General features: G+C 34.5%; 1 protein-coding gene across 10 annotated transcripts in view; it reads left to right on the forward strand.

The window, feature by feature from the left end:
• GRIA4 (glutamate ionotropic receptor AMPA type subunit 4) overlaps positions 1–25,669 on the forward strand; it is a 678,364-nt gene that overhangs the window by 648,646 nt on the left and 4,049 nt on the right. For 4 of the 10 annotated variants that reach the window (XM_027563976.1, XM_027563970.1, XM_027563973.1 and 1 more), the window contains 2 exons: positions 20,726–20,840; positions 22,999–23,133. In XM_027563976.1, the coding sequence (XP_027419777.1) occupies positions 20,726–20,840; positions 22,999–23,133 (250 nt within the window). Of the gene's footprint in view, positions 1–14,088; positions 14,204–20,725; positions 20,841–22,998; positions 23,247–25,669 lie in introns of those variants that run through there. The other 6 variants (XM_027563975.1, XM_027563974.1, XM_027563977.1 and 3 more) reach the window with 6 other exon arrangements.

The raw sequence follows: 25,669 nt of genomic DNA on the forward strand, positions 1-25,669 counted from the left end.
AAACTAAGAGACCTTTTTAAGGTTAGCTGTTATATTTCTTTGCATCCAACTTTTAATTTGGTCTTTCCATAGATACGAGTAATACACCTATCTACGATGAGCGCTTTGCAAATATTGACCAATTTAGAAGCTTTTCCAGTTCAAAAGATCCATCATCTGGCCATTGATGTTATTGCCATTTGCTGTTCAGTTGCTAAGTTGTGTCCACCTCTTTGCAATCCCATGGACTATAGCACTCCAGGTTCCTCTATCTCCACTGTCTCCCAGAGTTTGCTCAAATTCATGTGCATTGAGTTGATGCTGCTATCTAACCACCTCATCCTCTGCTGCTACCGTCTCCTTTTGCTTCAACTTTCCCAATGAGTCGGCTCTTCTCATGAAGTGGCCACAGTATAGGAGCTTTAGCTTCAGCAACAGTCCTTCCAATGAATATTCAGGATAGATCGCTTTTATGATTATCTGGTTTGATATCTTTGCAATCCAAGGGGATTTCAAGAGTCTTCTCCAAGCACCACAGTTTGAAAGCATCAATTCTTGGTGCTCAGCCTTCTTTATGGTCCAACTCTCACATCTGTACATGACTACTGGAAAAACCATAGTTTTGACTATACGGACCTTTGTCAGCAAAGTGATGTCTCTACTTTTTAATATGCTGTCTAGGTTTATCATATTTTTCTTTCCAAGGAGCAAGCATCTTTTAATTTCATGGCTGCAGTAACTTTCCTCCGTGATTTTGGAGCCCAGGAAAATAATATCTGCCACTGTATCTACTTTTTCTCCTTCTATTGCCATGAAATGATGGGACTGAATGCCATGATCTTAGTTTTTTGAATGTTGAGTCTCAAGCCAGCATTTTCACTTTCCTCTTTCACCCTCATCAAGAGGCTCTTTAGTGCCTCTTCATTTTCTGCCATTAGAATGATATCATCTGCATATCTGAGAATGTTGATATTCTTCTGACAATCGTGATTCCAGCTTGTGATTCATCCAGCCCAGAATTTCACATGATTTAATCCACATATAAGTTAAATATGCAGAGTGACAATATATAACCTTGTCATGCATCTTTCCCAATTTTGAATCAGTCAGTTGTTTCATGTGAGGCTCTAACTATTGCTTCTGAACTGCATACAGATTTTTCAGGAGACAGGTAAGGTGGTCTTGTACTCCGATCTGTTTAAGAGTTTTCCACAGTTTGCTATGATCCACACAAAGGCTTTAGCACAGTCAGTGTAGCAGAAGTAGATGTTTTTTCTGGAACTCCCTTGCTTTCTTCATGACCCAACAAATGTTGGCAATTTGATCCCTGGTCCCTCTGCATTTTCTAAATCCAGCTTGAACACCTGGAATTTCCTAGTCCATATACTGTTGAAGCCTAGTTTGAAGAATTTTGAGCATAACCTTGCTAGCATGTGAAATGAGAACAACTCTATGGCAGTTTGAACATTCTTTGGCATTGCTGTTTTGGGGGGTTGGAATGAAAACTGACCTCTTCCAGTCCTGTGACTACTGCCGAGTTTTCCCAATTCTTGACATATTGAGTGTAGCACTTTGAGTTTTAGGATTTAGGTTTTAGGATTTTAAATAGCTCAGCTGGAATTTCTTCATCTCTACTGTTCATGCCTTGTAAGTCGATTCAGTCATGTCTGACTCTTTCCAACCCCATATACTATAGCCCGCCAGAGTCCTCTGTCCATGGGATTCTCCAGGCAAGAATATTGGAATAGGTTGCCATGCCCTTCTCCAGGGGATCTTCCCAACCCTGGGATCAAACTCCTGTCTCTTATATCTCCTGCAATGACAGGGGGTTTCTTCACCATTAGCACTACCTGGAAAGCCCTTCACCTCTACTAGCTTTGTTCATAGTATTGCTACCTGAGGCCCATTTGACTTCACACTCCAGGATGCCCAATTCTAGGTGAGACTACACGATCGTGGTTATCTGGGTCATTTTGACCTTTTTTGTATACTTCTTCTGTGTATTCTTGCCACATCTTCTTAATCTCTTTTGCTTCTGCTAGGTCCTTACTATTTCTGTCCTTTATTGTGCCCATCCTTAAATGAAATGTTCCCTTGATATTTCTGATTTTCTTGAAGAGATCTCTGGTCTTTCTCATTCTATTGTTTAACTCTGTTTCTTTGCATTTTTTTTTTAAGGCCCTCTTGTCTCTCCTTGCTATTCTCTGGAACTCTGCATTCAGTTGAGTATATCTTTCCCTTTTTCCCTTGCCTTTTGTTTCTATTCTTTTCTCAGCTATTTGTTTAGCCTTCTAAACAACCACTTTGCCTTCTTGCATTTCTTTTTCCTAGGGATGGTTTTAGTCATTGCCTCCTATACAGTGTTATGAACCTCCATCCATCATTCTTCAAGCACTGTGTCTACCAAATTTAATCCCTTGAATCTATTTGTCATCTCCACTGTATAATCATACCGGATTTGATTTAAGTCATACCTGAATGACCTAGTGGCTTTCCCTACTTTCTTCAATTTAAGCCTAATTTTGCAATAAGGACCTCATAATCTGACACAAGGTCAACTCCAGGCCTTGTTTTTGCTGACTGTATAGAGCTTCTCCATCTTGAACATAATCAATCTGATTTCTGTATTGACCATCTGGTGATGTCCATGTGTGGAGTCATCTTTTGGATTGTTGGAAAAAGGTGTTTGTTATGACCAGCATGTTCTCTTGACAGAATTCTGTTAGTCTTTGTCCTGCTTCATTATGTAGTCCAAGGCTAAACTTGCCTGTTATTCTGGGTATATCTCTTGACTTCCTACTTTTGCATTCCAATCCCATATGATGAAAAGGACATCTTTTTTTTTTTTTTTTTTTTTTTGCGTTAGTTCTAGAAGGTGTTGTTCAGTTCAGTTCAGTCACTCAGTCGTGTCTGACTCTTTGCGACCCCATGAATCACAGCATGCCAGGCCTCCCTGTCCATCACCAACTCCCGGAGTTCACCCAAACTCATGGCCATCGAGTCGGTGATGCCATCCAGCCGTCTCATCCTCTGTCATCCCCTTCTCCTCCTGCCCCCAATCCCTCCCAGCATCAGAGTCTTTTCCAAGGAGTTAACTCTTCACATGAGGTGGCCAAAGTACTGGAGTTTCAGCTTTAGCATCATTCCTTCCAAAGAAATCCCAGGGCTGATCTCCTTCAGAATGGACTGGCTGGGTCTCCTTGTTGTCCAAGGGACTCTCAAGAGTCTTCCCCAACACCACAGTTCAAAAGCATCAATTCTTCGGCGCTCAGCTTTCTTCACAGTCCAACTCTCACATCCATACATGACCACAGGAAAAACCATAGCCTTGACTAGATGGATCTTTGTTGGCAAAGTAATGTCTCTGCTTTTCAATATGCTATCTAGGTTGGTCATAACTTTTCTTCCAAGGAGTGTCTTTTAATTTCATGGCTGCAATCACCATCTGCAGTGATTTTGGAGCCCCAAAAAATAAAGTCTGACACTGTTTCCACTGTTTCCCCATCTATTTCCCATGAAGTGATAGGACCAGATGCCATGATCTTCGTTTTCTGAACACTGAGTTTTAAGCCAACTTTTTCACTCTCCTCTTTCACCTTCATCAAGAGGCTTTTTAGTTCCTCTTCACTTTTTGCCATAAGGGTGGTGTCATCTGCATATCTGAGGTTATTGATATTGTTCCCAGCAATCTTGATTCCAGCTTGTGCTTCTTCCAGCCCAGCATTTCTCATGATATACTCTGCATAGAAGTTAAATAAGCAGGGTGACAATATACAGCCTTGACGTACTCCTTTTTCCTGTTTGGAACCAGTCTGTTGTTCCATGTCCAGTTCTAACTGTTGCTTCCTGACCTGCATACAGATTTCTCAAGAGACAGGTCAGGTGGTCTGGTATTCCCATATCTTTCAGGATTTTCTACAGTTTATTGTTGTAGATCACTACAAAAACTGGTCAACTTCAGCTTCTTCAGCATCACTGGTTTGCACCTAAACTTGGATTACTGTGATGTTGAACCATTTGCCTTGGAAACAGAGATCATTCTGTCCTTTTTAAGACTGCACCCAAGTACTGCATTTCTAACTCTTTCATTGACTATGAGGGTACTCCATTTCTTCTAAGGAATTCTTGACCACAGTAGTAGATAATGATCATCTTAATTAAATTAACCCGTCCCCATCTATTTTAGTTCACTGATTCATAAGGTGTCAATGTTCACTCTTGCCATCTTTTACTTGACCATGTCCAATTTACCTTGATTCATGGACCTAACATTCCAGGTTCCTATGCAATATTGTTCTTTACAGCCTCGGACTTCACTTTTACCACCAGACACACCACAACAGAGTGCCATTTCCACTTTGGACCAGCCACTTCATTCTTTCTGAAGCTATTAATAATTGTTCTCTGTTCTTCCCTAGTAGCCTATCAGACACTTTCCAACTTGAGGGGCTCATCTTTGGTATCATATCTTTTTGCCTTTTCATACTGTTCATAGGGTTTGCATGGCAAGAATTCTGTAGTAGTTTGCCATTCTCTTCTCTAGGGGACCACACTTTTTCAGAACTCTTCACTATGACCCATCCATTTAGATTACCCTGCATGACATGGCTCATGGATACATTGAGTTATGCAAGCCCTTTCACCATGAAAAGACTGCGATCCATGAAGGAGGACCACTGATGAGTAGGAATTTAATAGTGATTTAAACCAATAAGCCAATTTATAGAAAGACCCTGAAGTAACTTTCTAGACATGGTATCATGGACACAACAGGTGTCCTGAAGTAAAGCCATAGATGATTTAGTCCCCATGTTTTGTGACTCTCAAAATAGCCAAAAAAGTTTGAGAAGAGAAAGGCCCGTTATAGACTGGACCCCTTGTGACAAAACTCCCTGTGAGAGCTGGCACAGCTGAACAAAGAGACTGCTCAGAATCTCAGCCTATTTAACTAGCTGCTAAATGAACACTGGTATGTGTACCTTTTGGATGCCAGAAACCAGAGAGATTTTTCTCATTAGGATAAAAACCAAACCTTCAAGACATAGAACAAGACAAAAGGAAAACTTAATCACACCAGTGGTTTTCTCCTTAAAACAAATGACACAAAAGACAAAGACAAAGAAAATCAGTGACCATCTCTGGGGAAAAATGATCAACAAACCAAGGGTAGTACTTTACAAAACTTTAAACCAAGAGTCACAAACTACAAGGATCTAGCCTCACAAGTATTTTCTCCTGTTAATCTAATTTTCAAAAAGAGAAAAACTAGTCTCTTTTCCAACAGACTGTGCAGCCAGAGATTTGTGAGACTAGCCCACATGGTAACAAATAATACCTTGTGCTGGCTTTTGTCAGGTGCCCCAGGGTCTCTTAACTGCAGCAGCTTTATAGGGAGTAGTGTTCAGCCAATAAAGTTGAATCCTATCTGTTGGGGAGGAATAAATTTTCCTTTACCCTTATAGGCTCTTCTGGCTATTCTAAAAATTAAGTTGACATGAGACAGATTAACAGGAGAAAATCAAACAAAAGTTTAATAACATATATACATGGCAGAGACCCAAAAAAACTTAGTAACTAGCCAAAGTGGCCCAAATCCTCACATTAAATACCATCTTCAGCAAAAGACAAAAAGGGATGTTGTGGGTAAAGGTTTGGAACTTCAAAAGAGAGGAAGGCAATTCACATAGAGATAGAAAAGCAAATGTTTGGGAACCAAATGTTTGCAGGGCCAGGCAGAGACAATGGGATACAAAATAGACCCTGATCTCTAAGAGTTTCCCCCATGATACCTACCTAGCCAATATTCTTTGCAGATATCCCTGGCGGTAACTCTATTCCTGTAACAGAGGAATACTATCTCAATTCTTAAGGCAGTTAGCAAGAAGATCAAAGTTTCTTCTTGTATCTTTTGTGCCATGATTATTTTCATCTTGAAATAATCCACATGCCGGACATATTTTGCCATGGCAGATTTTGTTTCCATGCAGTTCCCTAAAATTGTGTATCAGTCTGAGTTTTGCATGTTTGTGTATTTTTCCTGAGGAAGTATACATGCTTTCATTGACTTCTAAAAGAAGTCTATGACCAAAGGAGGGCAAAAAATTCTAGTATGCGACCTAAAACTGACAAAAATCAAGAAATCAGGCTGGATAAAATATTTGTAAAGATTACATTTAAAAACCTCAATATTAAAATATAAAATTTTTTGTTGTTTATCACAATCTCTAGCTAGTGTGCTACCTAAACCAGTGGCAGATATCCTCACAAAAAATAATAGTGTTCTTTCTAAGAATCACATTCTTGGGGCCTAGTTCTCAAATAGGAATTAGTCATGCAAATCCCAAAGAACACAATTTAGAGACAATTCTTGGAATCTAGCCCAGTGTTAACTCTATTTGTTCAGTTCTTTTTCATTCAATTGAAATATGAAATACAAACATTTCTATCAGTTCAGTTCAGTTGCTCAGCCGTGTCCGATTCTGCAACCCCATGAACCACAGCATGCTAGGCCTCCCTGTCCATCACTTTAACTCCCAGAGTTTACCCAAACTCATGTCCATAGAGTCGGTGATGCCATCCAGCCATCTCATCCTCTGTCGTCCCCTTCCTGCCCCCAATCCCTCCCAGCATCAGTGTCTTTCCCAATGAGTCAACTCTTTGCATGAGGTGGCCAAAGTATTGAAGTTTAATCTTCAACATCAGTCCTTCCAATGAACACCCAGGACTGATCTCCTTTAGGATGGACTGGTTGGACCTCCTTGTAGTCCAAGGGATTCTCGAGGGTCTTCTCCAACACCACAGTTCAAAAGCATCAATTCTTTGGTGCTCAGCTTTCTTCACAGTCTAACTCTAACATCCATACATGACCACTAGAAAAACCATAGCCTTGACTAGACGGACCTTTGTTGGCAAAGTAATGTCTCTGCTTTTGAATATGCTGTCTAGGTTGGTCATAACTTTCCTTCCAAGGAGTAAGCGTCTTTTAATTTCATGGCTGCAATCACCATCTGCAGTGATTTTGGAGCCCAAAAAAATAAAGTCTGACACTGTTTCCCCATCTATTTCCCATGAAGTGATGGGACCAGATGCTATGATCTTCGTTTTCTGAATGTTGAGCTTTAAGCCAACTTTTTCACTGTTCTCTTTTACTTTCATCAAGGGGCTTTTTAGTTCCTCTTCACTTTCTGTCATAAGGGTGGTGCCATCTGCATATCTGAGGTCAGTGATATTTCTCCTGGGAATCTTGATTCCAGCTCATGCTTCTTCCAGCCCAGCGTTTCTCATGATGTACATTTCTCTATATATAACTTAATTATATATATGTCATCCAGACTCCAAAATAAAGACAAGAAATCCCTCATTACAAAAATGGTTTTCAAATACTCATTATAAATCCTGCTGGGTCTGAATTGTCTTTTCATGTTAAATAATTTTCCCTCTGAATTTTGGTGTTAAATTATTGATCAATAGTGCCATTTTATGCAAGCCTTAACTGTTATCACATAGGCAAACTGGAGTGAAAACTTAATATTTTTTCTAAAAATGTCTGCATATACATGTAGAGCAACTTGGCCCAAATTCTTCCTTTGGAAATGAGTGCACAAACCCAATGAAGCAAAAAAAGGCTTGTGCTTATTTACTGGAAGGAATAATTTGAGGGAAAAATAGTGAGAGGACAGCTACAAGTTAAACTGAAAACAGTGGAACATTGATAAATGCTGAGAATTAGCTCGTCTTCCAGGCCTACATAGCAGATAAAGGGTAGAACTGTGAAAACAAATATTTTTCCATAAATCAGATATATTTAGTTGTTTGATAGCCTATTGATTTTTATTCACTTTCTATATTTCTTTGAGTAATAAAATAGTTCTTTTTCTCAAGTAGTTATTAACTGCCTGTATACAAAGTTCTGTAATTTGTTGTAAATTCTCAGTTTTCCTACTAATTTCCTCTAGCTACCTTTATGTAAGAGTGGGGAGTGAACAGGAGGACATGATTAAACCACAAAAGTCAAATCCTCTGTGACATTTGCTCCTGTCTACCTATTTCATATTCCATATGGGATGAACTTTCATGTACATAACACTTGTTAAAATACTGAGAATGCAGCCTTTTAAATATCAGAATGACTAATCTATACAGAGTTGGCTATTATTTATATTTTATGAAATTAGTATTTTCCTATTGAGTGGCCCTGGAAAAACTTCAGCATATACTTACCTGCTGCACAACAAAATTTAAATCAGATGAGTTTTTCAACCTGCAATTTTAGCATGATTTCAAAATGAAGGATAGAAAAAGTATGTTGTATGATGGAAGTTTTTTTTTTTTTTTAATTGCCTTTTTTAAAACCCCTGAAAAAAAGTTTTTTCTTAGAGTTTAATGCTCATTTGTAAAAGAACATAACTTCCAACCATATAATCTTTTTTAAAAACAAAGCTATATATATATAATGGCCCACTTAGCAGGACTCAAGTTTAGTCACAATCACCTTCATTTAATCTGTCCTAAGGGGAAAAATTCACCTTGTCTATGTAATTTTTGTGAAACAGCGAGGCTTCTCTCTAGGCCACTGAGAGTTCCATTAACCTCCCGAAGATCCTTTCTGTTGGGTAGACTCACACCTCTCTGACAGACCTGCTCCCCTCAAATAAGGTAGAACCTTTGTAGAAGCCAAATGTATCACATGTTCTCCATCCAGCCTTGACTAGAGACACAAAACCAAGTGAGCCAAAGCAAACCATACTGTCAAACAATGAATTCTTTTCTGAGATCCTTAAGAAAAATTTCTAACTTCTAACTTCCTTTATCTTTCTTGATGCAAAATAGAATATATATTTTAATTTGCATGAAACAATTCTAATATGCATATTATAAAATAATTAAGAGAGTAGTTTTATTTGTTCTTTACTAAAGTGTCACTTTTCATTGAAGAAAATTTTGAATGAGTGGGAAAGCACAAAGAACAATATGCAAGCCAAATCAATCATAATCCTACTACCTACAGATAGCGACTTTCATTAACATCTATACATACAAATAAATAGCATTTAAATAAATATTTAAATTATATATAAAAATATATATGGCACTTATATATATATACACATACATATAAACCTTATATATCTTTTCTAAAATTAAGATCACAATGAATATACAATTTGTTTATTTTATTCACTCAACATTAAGCATTTCCTTTGTCATTAAAATCCTGTAATGATTGTTAAACATTCAGTCATATGGATTATTGGTGCTTATCATTGCTATCCTTTAGGGAGCTTTCTAAAAACATATACACGCTGCCACCATGTCAGAAGATTCTGATACAGCAAGTTAGTCCTGAGCATCTGTATTTGTAATAAATGGTTCTAACATTTAAATCAAGATTGAAAACCACTGTTGTACACTAAATCTGCTTAATTCTCCCTTTCTGTTGGGCATGTAAGTTGTTTTCAATGTTTTGTTATATAAACATGCTATAACATTTATCATATTACTTTGTCAACATCATTGATTTATTTCCTAGGATTGATTCCTCAAAGGGGAATTGTTATTAATAATTTGCAAGGGTAAGAACTGGATTTTTTTGTTTTATAAAACCATATTATTTTCTTTCTATTCTATTTTCAGTGTATTCTAATTTCAGGACAACATTAAATCCTTGGCTATATTAAATATTATCCTTATTTTTAGCTTTTCTAATATGAAGAGCAAAAAATTTGCATTTCTTGGATTCACATTAGTTTAATTCTAAGTAAGAGTAAATCATTTTTATATGATTTGTACTTCTTCCTGCATAAACTATCTACCAATGTCTTTTGCAGATTTTAAAGGATTTTCTAAGGTATTTTACACAATTTCTTGTTAAGTCACATAATACTAAAATTTACTAGGACTATGAAAATACTTTGTAGCATCATTCAGGTAAATATTCTGAATATTGTAACACCTGATATTTAAATTTTATAGAGAATTAAGTATGAAGAGAATACTCAAGTTAAAAGAGTACGGGCCTAAAACTAAGGAGACTTTTTCATGTGCATATAATTAATGAATCCCTCTTTATAAGGATAATAATGCATTAGCAAAATTACATAGTTTAGACAAAAAAATCCATTAAGCCCATATATTATTGATATCATAGACAATAATGAAGTATTCATCCTACTAAGTAAAATGTAATTGAATTTGCTTTAACTAGACTAAATATAATATTGCTGACTTTATTTTAGAAATTATATATACCGTAAATTTCTTGTGTACAAACAATAACTGTATCTAAAGCTTGTATATCAGTTCTTTATGATAATATTCTCAAATCCAGGAAATCATGAGTACTTTATTAAACAAATCTTTCAAGTTTTCTCTATATGAATGTTAATATCTCACTAACAGAAAAAAATAAACTATAAGAATTATGGTCTAGAAGTAAATACAATGAGTAAGGCGTAAAGTAAGCATAAAAAAATATCTAAATCTACAGATTAATAATAAATTACTTATGGGAGGGTAGAGAGGAAAATATAAATATCTTAGCCTGAATTAAGCACGCTTTCAACAAGAAAATCTTAATTTGCATTAGATTAATTTATGCAAAATTAATAAATGGAAAAGTTTAAGTCTGTTAGTTCCCATTGTATAGCTTTTGTTTAGTTAACAAAAATGGGTCCCAGAGCCTTGGGCAATGAGAGATAGATTTCATAATCTCAAACTCAATTGAACAACAGTTCAGAAATAAAAACCCTTGAAATTTTTCCAGAGTTCCTGGAATTTGTCTGAGTGAGCATTTTTGTTTCAACCCTGAATTGTGTTCCCCATCATCTCACCACTATGAAAAAGCTATTTGGAGAGGGGTTTTTCTTACCTAGGATTCTGCTAAGTCATAAACGGACTAGGCAAATAAGTATGGTACATAGGCCCTGTTGTAGTCTTATAAACGGTCATGGTCAACATACCTGGGCTCTCAAATGTGGTTTATATCGCTAGAAAAACAATGTGATCACTTGTTGTTTCTTCCTCTCCTTCCATTTTTAAATGAAAGCAATTTATTTCATTTGTTTATTCTGTAAAAGCTGCATTTAATAGAATGAAGGGAATAATTAATGTAAAAAATAACCCTCAATATTTTTATTTTTTCTTATCTTCTTGGCAGATCACTATTGCAACTTCTCTAATGCTTAACCAAGACAAGAATATTCTCATCATCAATTTTAGTTTGTTGACATAGATTTCAAAATCTATGTCTGAAATGTATGAAGGGAATTTCAAAGCAGTAGTAAAATGTGCTACAGCAAGGATCTGCTTTCTATGTACTTTATTTTCCTGACTCCTTCTGAGTTCCTTAGGCTTGCTTGTAATTATGTCTTCAGTGTTCCTTTCCCTTTTTACCCGGATAAAAAATGGTTTTTAATCTAATCTAGAAAACTGAGTAAAGTAACTTTAGGTGTGTGCATGCTCAGTTGTGTCCAACTCTTTGTGACCCCAGGGACTATAGACCATCATAAGTAACTATGTATATTTTAAAAGTCAGTTGATGATTCTTATTAATAATATGTAAACGTGATGCATTCCATAAAGTAGAGCAGATATTCAAATGGTCCTTACAGATGTGGTGTGTGCTGTATTATAAATAGCAGTCTAAGGAAACAGTTAGACCTAAACTGATTACACAAAGAAATTACATCTTTAGTCAGACAATTACAGAAAATAGCAAGCCTTTTTAAAAGGCAAAGAAATCTTGAAATCCTAAAGTGAAAGTGAAAGTGAAGTCGTGTTCAGCTCTTTGCGGCCCCATGGACTGTATCTTACCAGGCTCCTCTGTCCCTGGGATTCTCCAGGCAAGAGTACTAGAGTGGGTTGCTATTTCCTTCTCCAGGGGATCTTCCTGAACCAGGGATCAAACCCAGGTCTCCTGCATTGTAGGCAGACGCTTTACCATCTGAGCCATCAGAGAAGTCCTCAAAATCCTAAAGATTGTCCCTAAATATTAGTTACAAAGTGCCTTCATTTATGGAAAGTACATTTTACACGTGATAGTATTAAGTGAATTCTATTGAGGAACCACAAGAAAATGTGGATTAATTGTAAACTGGGCAGTGACTTAACCTACTGGTCAAGAGTGTTATATTGACTAATATAGATATACATACATGCACATATATGGATAGCAGTGTGAAACTGAGCTGTTTTTACATGGCCTATTAGATGTTATTAGAAAGACAATGTCTTAGAATAACTTTGTAGAAAGCTTTATTCCAAACAATTTTCTCAACATAAACCTTGTTTTCCTTATCCATTTTTTAATTTTGCTTTTTTGTTTTCTATTGTGCTGTGAAACTGTTTTTGGATATGGCTAATAACCCTGTTAAATAACCCTCTCATGAAATGATTATAGTTTTATCAAAGGAGTGGTCTAAACCAACATATAAAATAATTGGGATAGCACTTTACTGAAAAAGAATCTGATAGAAATGTTTAAGACTAAAATAAAATGGATTATAAAAACAATTTTCTCCAAAATAGAAAACTTTTGTTAGTTTCAGTTCACTGAAAGACAAATTTAGTTTCTTTGGAAAGTAAAATTAAACAATTCTTTTCTCCTAACAGTATTTTTTAAAAAATAGATGTCTCTAGCCACACTGAGTTTTCATTTATTCCTACATTTCAGCCTGGTCCTTTTGCTGATTAAACTGATAACTTTTCACCTCAGGAAGTATATTACTTATTTTACACTACTAGCGTGGGACTTACTTCGGAGTGTGGGAACAGCTAACTATTTCATTAGCATTTAGTAAATGGCAATCTAACTCTTAGAAAGTGTCCATCCTCTCAAAGTATGTGGTTTATTCATGGGAAATATTTACTCTCCAAGTGGATCAGACCATTACAACACTAGAAAAGGGACATAATTTACCTGAAATATTACAAACACATTTTAAGAAAATAAATATTTTAATAGGCTGATTTGTGGTTAAACAAACAATGCATTTTATTAATCAACTAAATGATATTTAACTTGCAAATCAATGTTCAAATGCTATCCATTAATATGAGGTTGTTTTTATTTTATTATTAATTATTAAGTATAATAATAAATTGAGTATTAAATATAATTAATTTGTCATTAATCAATCACCAAACTGGGCAATTATCAAATAGAATGGCCCAAACTGAACTCAAAGTCGCTCAGTATATAAGCCACTCATTAGATTTAACAGTCATTTCATTAAATGCTGGGAAAACTTGTTTAAACAGTTGATGGTTCAATTAAAACCCATACCTTGAAAGCAAGAAAGAAACCAAGTACATGGGAAGCAAAATCCATGACACATCTTTTTAATCCTCTTAGAAAATAATTAGAATATGCCACCATTATCCCCTATAGAGATACACATGGAAGAAATCTAATCTAGTGTTTGTTTGCCCATATCACATGCAGCATATTTTCCTGGGGTTTAATTATATAATTTAAACAATCAAGTTGGATGTATGATCCTGTTTTCTAAATAGCAGCTAGTGACTTTAAAAATCAACACAGAATTCAAATATAAATTCCCTGAGAGCTGCTACTACCTTTCTTTTGACCATCCTATGACTTCCAGACCAGAAAACTGAACCAATACAAATAATAAAAGGAATAATAATTAAGCCATACTCTTTGTTAGGAAGTCAGTACACAAAAATTAGTTGCAGATTTGTTGATTTGTTTGTGCAATTATATTTTTCCTTCTGGGAATGTATTTTCATTTTTTTCCTATTGGTCATTGACATTCTAGAAGCAAGGGAATTCAAGACAAAATTCTTTCTCAATTACTAGTAAATTCAAGTTTATTACTGTTTTGCAAACAAGAAAATTCATGTAATTGCTTGATGTTGATGTCAGTTACTTGATAATAAATGAACTGTGAAAGTGAATAGCACCAGATATCATAGGTTTAATATACTTTGAAGGAAATTACAATTGCCTGGTAGAAGGGGCTGCAGGATGACAAAATGAGAGGTTTATTTAGCATCTGGGAGAAGCTTATAAAAGAGCTTAAACCCTCATTCCTTCTAACATCTTAACAGCTGTGCAGTTTCTTACAAGATATGTTTTATCGTTTCAAGAAATGCTGTTAACCTCGCAGTTTTAAAACTGAATGAACAAGGCCTCTTGGACAAATTGAAAAACAAATGGTGGTACGACAAAGGAGAATGTGGCAGCGGGGGAGGTGACTCCAAGGTTAGCCTCAATGTCACCAAGAGCGGGTAACAGTGTGTGAAGTAATAGGTGCATCTGCTAGGAGACGCAATTCAGACCTGTGAATACCATGGGAATCGCCAAATTCCTTCACAAACTTAAGTATGCAATTACTGTCAAAGCAAAAATATTTGCAAACAATATCAATTTGGGGACACACTAACAAACCTAACTAAAACTGTCACTTAAATCTCTGGTTTGGAAGAAGTTACAGATCAGACATAGTCCTAGGAACCTTGGTGTGAGAAAGCAGGCTTTTGAAAGTGATGAGGAGAGAGAACAGAAAGGGTCAGTCTGTCTTGTTTTCTTCACCAGAGCTGCCACAAAATATTTTTGAATAATAGCAATAGTCTAGCCTCACCTAGACCAGGTACCTTCCAGAAAGATATTTCTCCACGTAAAACTGTCAGGCTTCCATTAAATAGCAAATTACATAACAAATCAAAAGAAATTATGAACTATACGCTTCTGCCTTCCATAAATGAATCAAACTAAAGAAAGATCGGATTATAAAAACAAGACCAACTCAGCTTTATCTTTACTGCATCCATGTCATATTTCCAGCTTCATAAAATAATGTTTTATTTTTATTTCTAAGCAGTGTCTTTTAAAAAAAGGTATACAGTTAGCAGAAATTATTAACCAGTGTTTCAGAACTCTTCTTCACTGTAGATAGACTTAAAGCAATCTAGAGATGGGAATATTCTGACTGAATTTCTTTCCTTACATATCTTCAATCGGTATGTAAGAACACTGAAATTTTAAAATATACATTCTTGCCTTTCTTTTAAATTCTAGAGTACTGCCCGAAACAAGAAACCCTGCTCTTCTTCAGGTTCTTCAGTGGGCTACAAATTATCTCACTTGGCTGGCCACCAAGCCCAAAGAATGATGCTCTATTTAAAAGGAGTATCTGTCTATTTTACATATGATAATGTAAAACCATCACAAAATTTTAAAATAATTATCCTCCAATTAAAATAATTTTTTTTTAGAAAAGGAGTATCAGTCAAGGAAACTGCTAACCTCATCCTCTTTCAATGCTGATAACTTCCCCCTTGATCCTGATCTGAAAAGTCTTTCAAATTCATCTCCCTTGTGCATCCTGCCAGCCCTGTTGCAGGAAGAGAAAGAATAAACTTTGCCAGATGATTATTTTGGCAATAGAAGGAGGCAGGAAAGAAGAAAAAAAAACAAAATGGTGTGGACACAATTCTCATCATTCATCGACTGTCCTAAGGGAGAATATGAGCCCCCTAGAGAGTCATCAGGGTTCTTCTGAGATGATTCCCCTTTAAGCTACCTCCATTCAAGACACCAACTGTTTGTTTTCTTTAGGAGTGTTAACTCTTTTGTATTTTGGTGCCCCAGCTTGCCTAGAACATTCCGGTCATTCTCATAAAATATAAATACATACATATATACACACATAAACAGAAAATTACTCATTTACAATAATAACCTACTCCTCTATGCAAATTAGAAATGTAAGAAAATATACTCTAATAGAACCAGAGAAAACAAAATTGAAGATATTCTATTCAGTTTGAAAAAGAAATTGTTTGCAAATTTATATTTTTGTCACAAATATAAACAAAGTATAATATTGCTTAACAGACAAAGTTTTCCATAAAAGTAAATAATGAATTCCTGTTTTAGTGTACATTAAAAACTCGTTCCACAGAAAAATAAGCAAACAGAAGCAGAAATGTATACATAATGGAAAAAAATCTATGTAACAAAAGTCATTTTAATTTATTTAAATAAGGGATTGGACAGCTCAGTTGAATTTAATCTAGTTGCATCCAAAACATTGTTTGGTACATAATGGACACCAAGTAAATATTTGTCATCTAAAGAAATAAATACAAAGCCAACCTTGTAGTTTTCAAAAATCAAACTGCTTACCCCTGTTACTTTCACCAAACATAAACTCTAAGATAATATTCTAAAATTTTATTTAGATATAAATTTAAGATATGAAAATATTATTTCATATCCTAATAAGTCATTTTCTGAAATGCTATAAAATTAACATAAAATGCATGTTATTATGTTCTATTTTCCCTCAAGAATTTTGATTTCATACTACAAAAAAAATTTTAGTAGATTGTATACTGATATAATATTTGTCACCAATAGAATGGGTAATAATAATACTACCCTCAGGAGATGGTGAGGGACAGGGAGGCCTGGCATGCTGCAGTCCATGGGGTCACAAAGACTCAAACACAACTGGTAACTGAACAACAATAATTCTGCACCTATTTTAAAAAATGATATTTTAATTGGCCTGACCTAACTTAGAATCAAAGTAGACTACCAGGAGGCAGTTGCTGCTTTTTAATTTTTGTTCTGTACCTTCTTTGGGTGACTGATTTTCTTTTTGAACTTACCTCACCCCTTCCATTTGGCCTGATCTTTATTGAAAAAGGTAAAAGGAGGAAAAATACTGAATTGGAAGATGATGTTGGCTTGTGGGCTTTGATAAGTATAAAGCCAAAGCAGAAGAGAAAATTAAATGCTGCCAGTTTATCTACAATGCACATTGTGTACAGTGCACATTCAGAGATCTCATCACAAGTATACAATTATCTGATGTGATCTGATTTTGAGATATACAGTCTTAGTAGGAAAAACTTAACTTTCCTAACAGTGACTCATCTGGTGAAGGGGAAAAAGCATGGGAAGCTGTACCACACATGAATAGGTTCCAAGGAGGAGCCAATCGATCCACCTGTTATTTACAGGACTGTAACAAGGAAGGGTATCTCCAGACTTTCACACAGTGGCATAATAATAAAGTTGTGTTTTACCTGGGCCATGCACCAGTATCTGTGGGTAAAAAAAAAAAAAAAAATTATGTACTATTCTTTCCATCAAGGAGCTTATGATTTAATATAATCAACAACTAAATTATTTAGAGTCACAGTGACAGCTTCCATTTTCAGCCCATGGCTACAAAATAATCAGCTCAACTGATAGCCGTTCCCAGAACATGACCAAAGTATCCCTCAACCAGAGGTTCCACAAAAGAAATAAGGAAAAAAGTCTGATATGTAAAATGAAATAAAGTGGAAAGGCATGATTTGGGAGAGGATGAATTTGTTTGTTTGAAAAATTACTCATTTGAATGTTATTGTGCTGTGGCCATTTTTATGATCATAAGAAAACCATACTCATTTTTGTGAATAACAGAAATTCCCTAATTGACAATGAACCAAATTATAAGTTTCATTGCAGTGTCTAAAACTCATATCCCCTTTGATTAATCTGATATGATTTAGTCTGAGCACAAACCATACACAGAATTTTATCCCTATTTCTGTGTCAATTGTTTAAACCAGGTTCTAATAGGAAATTTTGGCAATGTTTATAAACATTAATGACCCATAATGCTAATACTACCTACAAAATTATTGATTTTTTGCTTGTTTTATACTTTATTCTCCTCATATATATATAACATACATATATAAAAAATAGGCATACTCATAGATATAGATATTTATATTAAAGCCATTTTGTAAATGTGATTACCAAATAATGAGTTATTTAGGAGTATAGTAAATCCCATAATATCCAGTTTTTAATTTGACACTTTAAAGAATACAGCCTGACTTTAAAATATGTTATACTTGCAAATGGCCTTATCCACAGCCATGGAAACAAATGCAATAAAAAGGAAATTATTATGGAAAACATGCATTCATAAGCAGGAAAAAATGTATTAAACAAAGATCAGTCAGGAAAGCTAACCCTTAGAGAAGGATTTTCCTAGTAATGAATTCCTTGCTCAGTGTCTGACATTCCACCACTTGACCATTAAGTTTGGTTATTGAAAAATGTCTTATACTCAAAATTCTAATCTAATTTTATCCTCTAAAACCAGACTACTGGAGTGAATAGCAGAAAGGACAAAGAGGCAAGGGAAAAATGAAGCAGGTAGGAGAAATGATACCTTAGGAAGGGAGAGAGGTAAGTCAAAGGCAGTCTTCATTTAATCCACAGTTTTGCATTTAGCTGTCCCTTCTATAAGAAACTTTAAGGAAACTGCTTTCAGTTTCCTTCTCTTTTCAGCATTAAATCTTCCTCTTCCCATCACAGCCCATTCAAGAAGTGCAATGTGGGCTAATATAATGTACTCTTTGCGTGCTCAGTCACTTAAGTCATGTCTGACTCCTTGTGCCCCCAAGGACTGTAGCCTGCCAGGCTCCTTTGTCCATGGGATTTTCCAGGCAAGAACACTGGAATGGGTTGCCATTTCCTATTCCAATAGTGTACTCTGTACATGTGTTAAAAAGGCTTTAGTGGGCTAGCTTGATGACCAAAAAACCCTTAGTGTCAGTTTTAAAAAGTGCTTGTCCTGGATTCAAAATAATTCAAATGCAATGATTTTACAGAGCACCTAGCCTGAGTCAGATACCCTTGTAAATATTTTACGAAGATGAATGATATACGTCTTCTATTCTCTAAGCTCACAGTTCACCAACCAACACGCAGGTGTGGTTTTATAACAATCACTTAATAAATAGAAGCGGTAGATGTATGTGGAGGTGGGGAGGTTATAGATAGTAAAATCTAGATTAACTGGGGCTAACCAAGGACTCCAGTTATCCAAAATCCTCACCTCACCCCACCCCCAAACTCAGTTTTTAGTACAAAGTTTTAAATCATGCTAACGTTAGATTTTAATCCAAAAAATAATATAATATTCTAGAAATGTGGCAATTGCATATTTTTAAATTGGAAAATAAACCTTGTAAGATCTTATAACATTGATACAAAAATTAAATTGAATTCAAAAACCATATAACTGAAAAGAAAAACATACTTTAGAAACTTTTTTCAGAACCAACAATACCTTAAAAAAGTGAATTTTAGTTTAACTGTTAATCAGAAAGCTCAATAAACCATAAATTCCTATTTCTTGAGTCTTCTGTTGTTAATATTTTTAATTACGCAGGCTATGAAAGTAGACCATTACAAACCCTGATTCAGCTCCTTCCTAGATGTGCCTAGATAAGTTAACCTTTCTGTGTTTTGATTTCCTCATTTGTAAAATACAGGTGATAATAGCAACTAAACATGTAAAATACTTTTAATAGTCCCTTGGTACATAGTAAGTGCTCAGTAAGTGTTAGGAACCATCATCAGCATCATTATTAGTGCATTACCTAGTTTTGTAGATAGGTTTGTGGAATTAATTCCCTTGTAACCAAATAGATACATACTGTGTTTCTCCAAATGGATTCAACATTTCCTAGAAGTGAGGCATTAGGTGATACAGGCAGACAAAATGATTGTGGCAGCCTTAAAAATGTCAAGAGGAATGCAAGCAGTCTCTCTTTGAATGTTTGTAAAAAGCAAAAAGAAATGAAAACCAAACAACCACAAAAAACAGAATAATAATATCTGTTGTTATAATAACAACAGAAGGTCCTACGTGTTACTGCTTGCCATCCATCTCCTTAGCCTTTATTCTACACACAGAGGCTAACATGGGAATGAAAGAAGAATTCTTAGACTCCTTAGAACACTGATACTGACTGACCAGTGAACATTTCCTCTCTGAGACTCCTTGTATAATATTTAGTATTGAAGGACTCAAAGACAATAGAAAAAAGAAAAGGAATTTTATCGTATGAAGAGTCTATTTATAAAATCTTGGTTATTCCTAATCTATCATATATTTGTTGGTAAGAATTTATAGAGTATAAAATAGTCACTGCACTTCAGAATATATTCATATGGTAGATTTAAGATAGATGAAAATTATTTCTGGTGATATTTAAGTTAAATACTGCAATTCAGAAGGAAAGTATCAGCATTGGCTTACACTTTAAAATAATGATTTACATATTTGTCTTATAAGAACTTTCCTCTGTATAAGGTGGCTCTGTGTCAGTAACACTTGAATCAGAATCACCCTCATCTTTAAATTAGGTCTTGGATGAGCGTGGCAGAGGTCAGTGGTCTTCTACAGAAAGAAAATTTTAAATATTAAATGTTTCTTATTCAGAAGTTCAATCTTTTATCTGTTTTGCCAATCATTCCACTTTAGCATACTTTTAAAGCATAAAGCAAAATTCCACTAGCTGAATAATGATGCCTGCAAGAAACCAGTTCTATCTAGCTTCTATTTTTTTAAGTCTGTCAACCTATAGCCACTTTTGAAGAGAGATTCTAGATTTTGAATGACTCTACATTTATGGTGGGAAAATTGAAAATGCTGAAGAAACTCAATCCAGGCTAATAGTTTTGGATTCACAGTAATTGCATACATTTTATTTAAAAATCCTCCCTAGCAGTATGTGCCTGTTACCTAAAGCGATGGAGCAGGCCCCAGTTTTATGTCTGATTCGAAACCTGGGCCTACAGTACAAGACATAACACCTACTGTGGCCTCTGCTCTGTCACTTTGCCATGCGATTCTAATGTAGTTTTACTTGAATAACATAAAATAACATATATAATGTTATTTATGTTATTTTCCACGTGAAGAACTCCTGTAAACCTTGCCGTTTTGAAACTCAGTGAGGCAGGCGTCTTAGACAAGCTGAAAAACAAATGGTGGTACGATAAAGGTGAATGTGGACCCAAGGACTCTGGAAGCAAGGTCAGTCACTGCAGTTCGGGGCCTCCTCTTGTGTTCACAAATCAGTAAATGGGAGCAATTGTCAAGAGTATATGGAAACAGTAAAAACTAAATGTTTCTCTATACCTATCTAAACTAGAAACTAATGCAATGATTTAAGCCACAGGGATTATCTTTTCAGAAAATTGCAAACTGCTCCCCAATATTAAGGCTTTTAAATAAACTTAAATTTACTGTAAAAATATATAAAAAAATAAAAGTCCTATATTATTCTCAAATATACGTACCACTAATAACAGTAGTGCTTTCAGGTTTGATTTTTGTTTATTTGTTTTGGAGGCAAAGAACATCAAATCTATTATTTCAAGAACTGATGTATTCTCAAAACAGGAAATGGGAAATTGGTCAGTAGTCTTCTACAGAAAGAAAATTTTAAATATTAAATGTTTCTTATTCAGAAGTTCAGTCTTTTGTCTGTTTTGCCAATCATTCCACTTTAGTTTGAAGATGATCTGTTATATTTTCGTTCTGACAGATAAACAGAGTAAAATTTTCCAATTCTGTTCTATCAAAGTTATTTTAATAAATCAATGTTTATGAATAATACCCTCAACTTCTAAGATTTCATTCATGCAGAGATCTTATATCAATTATTTTTAGAACAATACAGGAACTTATAAGTCTGATTCTGTTGAGTACAAATGAAAATAGTGTTACAGTTATGTTTTCATTTAAAGAACAAACTGTGGCAGTTTATCAGTGAATCTAAATACCTGCATAAATTAATAGGACATAGTGCTTAAAAGCCATGGTTGAGGATTTTTGAAATATTTTTTCTATATCTTCTTTTAGAAAGAAAAAATCTATTAGCTATCCTACGACATTAAATAAGTGAATTACATATATAGGAAAACTTCAATTAATTTAAGAAAGAGATAAAGTAATATTAACTGATCTCTTTTCAAGCATCTCCCTCTGTTTTAATCACTTTTGTCTGCCTTTGAACCAGAGTGGAATGAGACTAGCTTGGCCAAATAATGAAAAAGCTATTTCAAACCCTTATGTAAAGTCAGAAAAGCACAAGTACTTAATTTTTAAAATGAAGTTATCCTAAATTTTTGCTCTAATCAGTTGATATCATAGCTTAGTAGATATAGTGTACATAATACTTAAGTTAAACATTCTCTAATAAAATTAATTACGTTGCACAAGACACACAACTGAGAAGATGATGGCCTCAGGGCATTCTTCAGGTAGTCAACCTAAAATACCTACCCAATTTTATGTAATATATATTTACAATTTATGAAAGATATGAATTATTGTTATAATTTTAATATCTTCCAATAATATGCTTGACTATTTCTGAATTTATTATAAAATAATATGTATATGAAAGCTCTGGAGAATATATGTCTAAAATATTAACTGATTAAGCATATTAAAGTGAAATAGAGTCATATTTTAAAATCAATAAAAATAGTTTTAACTCTGTCCACAAATGACTTATTTTTCAATTGATCATGGAAAAATTTGTATATTTCTTTAAAGATACCAATGTGCTGCATAAATAGTATATAATATGTTAAAGTGCCATTTTCCAGCAGATTTCCCAAACAAATGTGACTAAAAGAACAAATAACGAGTACCTACACTGTTTGCATATATTCACTGAATTCATGATAAACAAGATGTGAAACTACTAGCTTAAAGTCCCTTACTTCTTTAAGTAGGAAGCATGAAGTTACCTTTATTAAAAAAAAAATCAAACATTAAAAATGTTTTAATGGAAGGAAAGGGAAAACAGTTTCCCTTCTCATGTAATTGGGTTTTAAGCATGTCATTTTCAAACTTAACAATAATAAGCCCACTTCTGCTACCCTATGCTTATATATGGTTAAGTATAGTGCTCTTCTTTATACAGTTAACAGTGATAAAATGTTACAGATTTTATTGAATGTAATTATACACAATTTATTGTTTATCATCATAATTTCATTTCTCTCAAGAACTATAAGCTTTATGTTTAAATTCATAGTGTTACATTAGTGACTTAATACATGTTAAATAATTTCAGGTTAAATTACATTGACTTTAATTAGCTGTTTGGATTTCCTGTGTTCTTTCACCTTCTGGATGTGACTTCCCACAGTTAACTGAGATGTCTTTATCCCCCCAGGACAAGACGAGTGCCTTGAGCCTGAGCAACGTAGCAGGCGTCTTCTACATTCTGGTTGGCGGCTTGGGCTTGGCAATGCTGGTGGCTTTGATAGAGTTCTGTTACAAGTCCAGGGCAGAAGCGAAGAGAATGAAGGTGGCAAAGAGTGCACAGACTTTTAACCCAACTTCCTCGCAGAATACCCAGAATTTAGCAACCTATAGAGAAGGTTACAACGTATATGGAACCGAAAGTATTAAAATTTAGGGGTAGGACGTAGGGCCACTACAGTGAGTGGGTGATGCATTCTGTAAATGGAGTGTTGTGACCTGTCTGTCCAGTGATGGTACTGCTTGCTTCTAATTTAGAGCTTTATATTTTTGAAAACTTCAGTGCACAGTGGTTCAGTTTTCTTTGGCTGCAGATGTACTGTTCAAAACTTTATGTTACCAATAGATATCTGCATTGAAAGGGTTTGAAAGACAAAAGTAAACCTCCAGAATTGCTCTCTAAAATGATTTAAATAATTTCGATGTTTGGCAAAACCAATACAATATTGTAAAGTTTAAAAATAAAATAAAATTAAAAAAAAATAAAAATAAAGTCAAAAAAATAAATAAAATAAAATGATTTAAATAGTATATTCTATCTGAAAATTGGGAGAAATTTGAAATTAGATCTGAATTTTCTTGTACACAGAACAGGCTTGTCTTCTCTGGAACAATCTAATCCTAACAAAATAAGCATAAAATTTTTTCAAATTATCAAAGCCTAGACAGTTGCCTCTTTTGATAAGGATGTGTTGTTTTCTGAGAAAATACATGTAAAATCTCCAGGGCACATAGTAAACACTCGGTGAGTTTTAGCTCCTCTTCTGGTTTCTTTTATATTAGCCATCTTTCTATATTTTTAGAGGGAAACCCCAATGTTTGTTCATCTGGCAGTAGTCCTTGAACCAGACCTTTAGGCAGGAGTGACCATCAGAATATTGACTACAATTCACATTTATTAGATGAAATTCAACTTTCATTTTTACAACATGACTAAAAGGTGAATAAACATTTTAGGCAATTTTTTCATCAAAAATGTCAGCAATATATTTTCTTTAGGAGAGACACAGTAAAAATAAAACTTGCAATGAGTTTTTATTGACTTTTGTTTTCATTTCAACTGCTTTTGAGTGAGCCAGATCAGTCTCACTTACATCTTCTCACCACGTGACAATAAAAAAATTATAAGCATTCAGTGAAACAAAGGATGAAGTTCATTTTTTAAGACTCTAAATGTCCAGTGCTTTTTCCCTTTGATGATACAAAATGAATTTAAAATAAGATCTGGAAGCATTTGTTGTTGCTTTTCTTAAAATCAGGCCTCTAAAACCCATTTTCTGAAATTGTATATAAGAGCCATTCTGATTACAATGATAAATGAAAATTTGAACCCACAAGAGACATTTAGTGCCTGAGGTATCCTAGAGTCAAACCCAATAGAATTTTTCTAAGAATAAGATGTATACCTGAAGTTATGCCAGATAAATGTGCCCAATTTTTATATTTATTTATTTTAAAAAAGCTATTGAGAGAGTTCCCTGGTAGCCTGGTGCCTAGTGGTTAAGAGTCCAGGCTTTCACAGTGGTGGCCCAGCCAGGTTCGGTCCCTGGTAGGTGAACTGAGATCCCACAGGCCAGGTGGCCCAGCCCAAAAAAGGCTACTGAAATACTTGTTAGCATCTTAAAGCAAAGAACAAAAGCTACTCCTTTAAATCAAGATTTAATTGCTTTTATCCATAATCTAGAAATAGAATAGTGACTGAGTACAATTGCACATAGACAAGCCCAAAGTTTTTCTTTCCAAATTTTGTGCAAAGAATTGATCATGAAATAGTCAATTCACTCAGATCAGAATGTTTATAGCATGTCTTTTCTAATAGCAGAAAAGCAAACTGATAAGATCAAGTTTTCTTAGTCATTACAGTAATGCTTTCATCTTAATATTTACAGAACTGAGGAAAGATTTTTTTTCCAAACAGAAAAATAATATGTGACAAGTTTTTAGAGCCAATTATTTGGACTTCATTCTGTGATGAATTTCATAAGATATATTTTTAAATTTACCTTTAGCATAGCAAATGCATTCTAGAAAAATTCTAGAAGTACTCACATATGACAGTTCAATACAAAGCCCTGGGGAATTGCTAGAAAGAGATATGCATTCTCATAAGAAAGACTTAATAGCATTCAGAGCAAATTAAATGATATGCACTTGTAGAGATTTGAGAGTAAGCGTTTTTAGTTGTACTCCCATATTACATGGCTTTTTCCTTTCAAAAATTCTACTGAGCATAATTATGAAAATGACTGATAATTTAGATAATATTTAGTGTCAGAATTTCAAAAACAAAACCTGAATGTTTACTCTAAAAGTAATTATCCCTCAAGGAAACACATAAATAAAGTTACAGCCATTGCCACAACAATCCAACCAGACTCAGACTATATGGTAAATTTATAAGAAAGTTTTGCAGTTTGAGTAGTCTCAATAAGGTCGCATAAAGATGAACAGAAATGACATTTTATGTAAGAAGCTGGAGATTTAAGTGTAGAATATAAGAATGCTGAGAACTAAGAACACGAAGATTTAAAGAGAGAATAAGTGGTTGGCAGAATTATCAGCACTCAATTGCATTAATCTAT

Source organism: Bos indicus x Bos taurus, chromosome 15 (assembly GCF_003369695.1).
Source record: "Bos indicus x Bos taurus breed Angus x Brahman F1 hybrid chromosome 15, Bos_hybrid_MaternalHap_v2.0, whole genome shotgun sequence".
NCBI classification, from domain to species: domain Eukaryota; kingdom Metazoa; phylum Chordata; class Mammalia; order Artiodactyla; family Bovidae; genus Bos; species Bos indicus x Bos taurus.